Source organism: Sceloporus occidentalis, unplaced genomic scaffold (genome assembly GCF_023333645.1).
Source record: "Sceloporus occidentalis isolate IW3139 unplaced genomic scaffold, rSceOcc1.0.p SCAF_8, whole genome shotgun sequence".
Lineage (NCBI taxonomy): Eukaryota > Metazoa > Chordata > Lepidosauria > Squamata > Phrynosomatidae > Sceloporus > Sceloporus occidentalis.
The window spans coordinates 49,337,062-49,343,082 of NW_028316988.1; the positions used below are offsets into that span (position 1 = coordinate 49,337,062).

The 6,021-nt window shown below is 45.8% G+C and overlaps 1 protein-coding gene across 1 annotated transcript; it reads right to left on the minus strand.

Moving 5' to 3' along the window:
- Positions 1–2,233: 2,233 nt before the first annotated feature.
- LOC149308893 (mitochondrial import inner membrane translocase subunit Tim8 A) lies at positions 2,234–4,826 on the minus strand. The gene is made up of 2 exons (XM_089537203.1): positions 4,610–4,826; positions 2,234–3,217 (listed from the first exon to the last, which is right to left on the minus strand). The coding sequence occupies exons 1-2, from the start codon at positions 4,739–4,741 to the stop codon at positions 3,056–3,058; spliced, it is 294 nt and encodes a 97-aa protein (XP_089393329.1). The 5' UTR covers positions 4,742–4,826; the 3' UTR covers positions 2,234–3,055.
- Positions 4,827–6,021: the final 1,195 nt, after the last annotated feature.

Here is a 6,021-nt window from a genome sequence, read left to right on the forward strand (position 1 = left end):
GAAGGGATCACTCTAGTTGCCTTACCAGCTGTGACCTACAGCCTTTCTCTTGGTGATAAATTGAAAATGATGGTCCTTTATCTGTACCTGTTGACTAGTGTATAACTTGGCTTGGAGAGTCACTTGATTTGCAAGTGTTTCCTATCCCTCATCTCCTCTTTTCAAGTAGCATGCCATGATCTGGAATTGGCTTGCCTAGATTTATTACTTAGCACTCCCTGGAAGAACAAGTTATAGAATTCATTAGACATCCATCACTCCAGATATTGTTCAGCTGCAGCTGCAAGCAGTCTTCATTATTTGTTACACTATCTAGGTCTGGACCACATGATTCCCCCTGCCCCCATGCAATGACATTTACATACATCACTGAACTCTGTCATCACTTTCAACCCACTGGGTAGTGATCAGGTATGAGAGCTTTAGTCCAATATCTGGATGTTTTCCTCATCCCTGGAAAATGTTAAAATTTCTTGCTTATGTTATGTTGATAGTAGCAACTCTTAATAATACCCCTTCCCCCTGGTAGTCCTCACTTCCTAAACAGTTGGATCTCCTGTACTCCACTCAGCCCGCCTCCCGGAAGAAAATGCAGAACTCTTTGACATTCAAAATGCAATCTAGGCCCACCATTTCTTTTATGTACATACATTATTGCACACTTCTTAATGCTTCTGACACAGAAGTCAGCCTTTCAGCTACAGTTTTGCTTTTGGTAGCATCATCTTGCACTTGGGACATGGTCTGAAGGGACTTCATGCAGCCATTCTGCTCAAAGTAAAGAGGTGTAAGTACAGTCATTGTGTGGATGGGAAGTAGATGTGTATGCCATCTTGAAATTCATAATTGTTGTTGTGCGCCTTCAAAGTGTTTCTGACTTACGGTGACCCGGAAGCAAACCTGTCATGGCACTTTCTGGGGCTGAGTGTGTGTAACTCACCAGAGGTCATCTAGTGGGTTTCCTTGGCTGACTCAGAATCAAACCCTGGTCTCTAGAGTCATAGGAGTTTATCACACTAGCAAGATCTCATGGGCAAACGGTATTTAAATGTGATTTAAAACAAAACACAGAAATATCACACAACGTCACAGTTAACGTGAAATAACACAAAGTTAAACTGCAGTTAAAGCGGAGAAAAACAGCAGCTTTTTACCTTTAGAACATCCCAAAAGTAAAAAGCTGCCGCTTTTCTCCACTTTTAACTGTGGTTTAACTTTGCATTATTTCATTTTAGAAGCAATTTAGTGTGACTCCCTGAATTTGCAAGTTTTGTTTACATTCGAATGTACTTTAAATAGTGTTTAAATCCCGTTTGCCCACGGGATCTTGCTAGTGTGAAAAACTCCATAGTTGAACACACAAACCACTACATCATGTTGGCTTTTGATTCATGGTTAGTGAAAAACAATCAATCCCTTTCTTTGTCCAAAATATAATGGCAATGAACTAGGAACTGTCAGAAGGAGTCCAGTCTAAATATACTTCTATATACACAATGCTGTAGAGACAGCATTGTGTAGTTTTGAGTGCTGGAGTTTCCAAATCCCTCCTTAGCCATGGATACCCACTGGGAGGTCACACTAAGTCTCAGAAGAAGACAATGGGAAATTTCTGAATACTTGACAAGAAAACCATGAGATGAAGTTGACTTGGAGACACAACAACCATCTCGGTTGTAAACAATTTCAAGTACTGATGTAGCTGCCTGCACATATTCGGGAGCCAGTTCCACTTAAGTGAGATTAGTTTCCAAGTTAACATGTGCAGGACTGCGCTACTGACTTCTTAACTTCACCACCAGCAGGGAAGGCAAGCCTGTCTCCACTGAATGTCCCTGTCGAGCCATGATTGGTGACTCTCATTGACTTCAACAAAATACTATCTCTTGGCCTCGGGTCTCCCAAACATAAAATAGAAAAGGCAACACACCTCACAAGATCTTATTGTGATGAACAAGGCACAAGCAAGAAAAGAAACTGAGCAAACATAAGTACTATAAAGGTAGTTTGTAAATCTATGACCATTAAAGCCCTATACAGACATTCTAGAAGACTAATCTCCTGGGAGCCAACTTTTCTCTGCAGGGGAAGGCTTTCCATCTGTCTAGCTGTGTAAGAACAAGCAGGTGCTCCTTATTCTAAGGCACACTAATTACTACTAACCACATACCTGCTAAATTTGATTCATGAGCATAACGGAAGAAATAACCACCAACTAAACAGGCAGTGTAAAATGGGTCCAGTTGATTTTATTCCACTGATCAAGAGGAAAGGAGTTAATGGAGAAACTCGAGATTGCCTTTTGGACTTATTAAGTGAAACACTTACATAACCACATCGGTGACATTCCTTCCCAACAGCCACATGCCCTGGGATATATTTCTTTCTTGCTATGTTAAGAAGGGTTTGTTTGAAAAAAAAGCACCTTGTTAATGACAACAGGTCTTTACTGGCACATTCCTCCAAACTGAGTGTCTTCCTCTGTCCAACTGCAACATCTGGTTACAGTTTACAAAAGTCAACTCAGCTGCATATTCAAGCAAGCGACAGGCAAGCAATTCATACTGCTTAAACTTACAGTGCTAAATCACAGTACCATTTTAAAGGCACGTTTGCACCCCGATTTCCCCAGAATTCACATTAGTGTCTGAAGCTTTCCAGATTCTTCTATCTCAAATAGAAGAATGTTCTTAAGTATAAATGGACATGCTTCCCTAGAGTCGCCTTTGGAAAGCAAGCTGTTCAAGCCACAATTCTGGTGTAAAGCTCCCATTATCCGAAACAGAAACAATTTAATTTAAAAAAAAACCTGGGGCGGCATGAGCCCATGTTAAGCAGCAAGGATGTGATGTTGCATGGCCTCCTCTGTCTGCTGATGTTCACAAGACAGGAATTTAAAACTGGAATTGAGCAAGGTGGCTAGAAGTCCGTCACAAATGCGGAGGCTGACCTCCTACATAGTGTATCACCAGTGATCCTTTCCTCTGCTCTTTCCGCCGCCTCCTCTCCCATCCCATAAACTGTTTCCTCTTTAATGAAGAAAACAGCATCCAGTTCAGTCAGAGAGGTTTTCAGAGAAGGCTGATTTGGACTTCTGTGTCTGTTCCAATCGGTTGAGAATAAACTGACTGGTATCAATGAAGCGTTCCACACAGTTCACAAAGCAGGTCTCTGCCCTGCTGTCCAGCTTTGGGCCAGGTTTATCCATGCATTTCTCCTATGGAAGACACAGTGGAAAACAGAAAATCGTCTTAAGGCAGGAGAAAGCAGAAGGTTGCTCTTACTCTATGGGCAACAGGTAGAATAACAAAGGCCTGTTACAGACTGCCAAAATAAAGCTGCTTCGGATCTCTTTGGAGGTGTGCTGTTTAAATTATGCATGCATCCTAAGAATCCGGAAGCTGCACCAAAGCTGCACTCCAGTGCTTGGGAATGGAGTGTGGCTTTGGCGCGACCTCTGGACTCTTAGGACCCATGCGTCATTTAAATAGCATACCTCCAAAGAGACCTGAAGCAGCTTTATTTTGGCAGTCTGTAACAGGCCAAAGATTTCTGGTTACCAATTAATTAACAATAATTGGTAACCAGAAGCAATAAAATGCCTTCTTCTAAAATACACACATATATTTTTCTGCATAGTTTTCCTGGATTTGAATCCCTGACCAAGAGGATCCAGTTATCCCAGTGACTCCCAAACTGTGGGAAGGGAGGGGACCCCCATAGCAAGAGAGTTGTTCTAGGAGGGCTTGGAGGGCCTGATCCCTCCTCTTCCCAAACATTTACTACTACTACTACTACTACTACTACTTGCTTTCCAAACCTTTTCTGACCTGGAAGGGGAGAGAAAAGCAAGGAAGACACTTGGAGCCTCTTCCTGAGGGAGGAGGAGCGGGAGACCTATTTCCTTACGAAATGTTAAAAAATGAATACCCATAAATGTGTGAATAATATACACACCCTCAACAACATCTTTTTATTCATAAGCTCAAGCTGAAGGAGGGCAATCTCTGGATGTAGATGTAAAGGTTAAAAACTCTGAGGTCCAAAACACACCACAGAAGTAATCCAGTTCCCAGGCGCAGTGCTAGGGAATCCTGGGAAGTGTAGTTTTTTGTGGCACCAGAGCTCTCTGGCAGAGAAGACTCAATGTCTCCCAAAACTACACTTCCCAGGATTCCCTAGCATTGAGCCAGGGCAGGTGAAGTGGCCTCAACTTGGATTATTCCTGCAGTGTGTTTTGGACCTGAGTTAGCCAGAGTTTGGGAAATGCTTCCCTATGGGCAAGTATTCCCCAATGTTTCCCAATGGACAAATAGTTCCCAATGCTTCCCTATGGGCAAGTACGTAACTCCACAAGTCTGGATATCCCTGAGCCCTGGGGCTAAGGGCCATCTCCTCGCCTCTCCTCCGCTTAAAGCCCCTTGTGACCTGGCCAGTCTGGGAGCGCTTTCCCTGCCTTGGCTGAGTGCGAGGGAATGCTGGGAACTGTAGTTGCCTGTGGCCCCGGAGCTCTCTCTGACAGAGGAGGCTCAATGCCTGACAAAACTCCATTTCCCAGCATCCCTTGCTCTGAGGCAGGGCAGCTGCGGAGCCGAGGCCAAGGGCTCACCCAGCAGAGCTCCGTCATTTGGTGGACCAGTTGCTGGAAGCGCTGCTTCTGCGTCTCCACCTCGATGAAGTGCTGCAGCTGCGGGTCGTTCACGGCCGCCCCCAGGTCCGCCGCCGCCGAGGAAGGGTCCATGCCGGGCCCCGAGGGAAGCCAGTCAGGAGGAGCAGGGCAGCAGAGGTCCCCCGCTCGACCTTCACGTGCCGCTTCTGCACTCACAATGGCAACACCCCCGAGGCACTGCGCATGCGCGGAGCGGAAAGGGCTTCCTGTTTCCGGTGGCGCCTCCTATGCGCATGCTCAGGTCTGAAACAGACCGGCCGTGGCGGGAGGGGCAAGAGGGAACTCTGGCGCCACTGCAAACTACATTTCCCAGCATCCCCTAGCACTGAGCCAGGGCAGGTTGCTCTGGGCCTGCTTCCTCACAGGCTTTTATTGGCCAACTGAAGCTCCATGGGCTTCTTCCTCAGGCAAGATAGAGCTCCTCCAGCGAAACTCTATGGTCAGTGTCTGGCAGGTCTTGACCACAGAGTTGCAGTGGAGGACCTAGAGATTCCTAGAGAGAACGCTCCACTAGGCCTTTGTAGCTTCTGCAGCTCAACTCTATGGTCAATGTCTGGCAGAGGTTGACCAGAGAGTTGCATTGGAGGACTCAGAGTTTCCTAGAGAGGTGTTCTCTCTCTCAAGTAAAAACATAAGTGTTTTTCTTATTTGCCTTTGTCCCACATTCAGGGGGCCCTGTGCCCCTAACCCCAGCGAATGCAGAGGGATGAGTGTAAACTGATTTTTGAGTTGGATCGTTCCAAATCAATGGAGCGATTCAGCGCCAAATAGATGTTCACACTATTCAAACCGTGGTCGGAATTTGCCCGTTTCAATTTAATCCACTTCGCATTCACATTCATCAGTAGCATCAGTTCAAAATGGAGTTGCGTTACAGCTGGGAACCGAATCCAATCGACAACGCATTCAAAATCGCACTGAATTGATTAATTGAAAAAGATGTGGGGAATGCCTCAGATTTGGAAGAACTGGTTTAACTGGGTTTAGCGCCACATCTGCCCCCCGACAAACCGTGCCAGAAACTTGGCTCAAGGAAATCATGGAGTTGGAAGAGACCTCAAGGGCCATCTAGTCCAGCCCCATTCTGCCACGCAAGAACTCACACTCAAAGCATCTCCTGCGACAGGTGGCCATCCAGCCTCTGTTTAAAAGCCTCCGAAGAAGGAGACTCCTCCACTCTCCAAGGCAGCATATATTCCGCTGCTGAACAGCTCTTACTTTCAGGATGCTCTTCCTAAAGTTCAGTCAGAATCCATTGCTCCAGGTCCTGTTCTCTGGAGCAGCAGAAAACAAGCTTGCTCCATCCTCAATATGGCATCCCTTCCAATATTTAAACAGGGCTAGGTCACCTC

What these genes read in the sequence shown, in the direction of transcription:
- LOC149308893 (XM_089537203.1), bottom strand. Translation starts at nt 4,741, where the DNA reads ATGGACCCTTCCTCGGCGGCGGCGGACCTGGGGGCGGCCGTGAACGAC. An exon ending in AAATGACGGAGCTCTGCTGG is followed by an intron (nt 3,218 to 4,609) that starts GTGAGCCCTTGG and finishes TGTCTTCCATAG; the next exon opens with GAGAAATGCATGGATAAACC.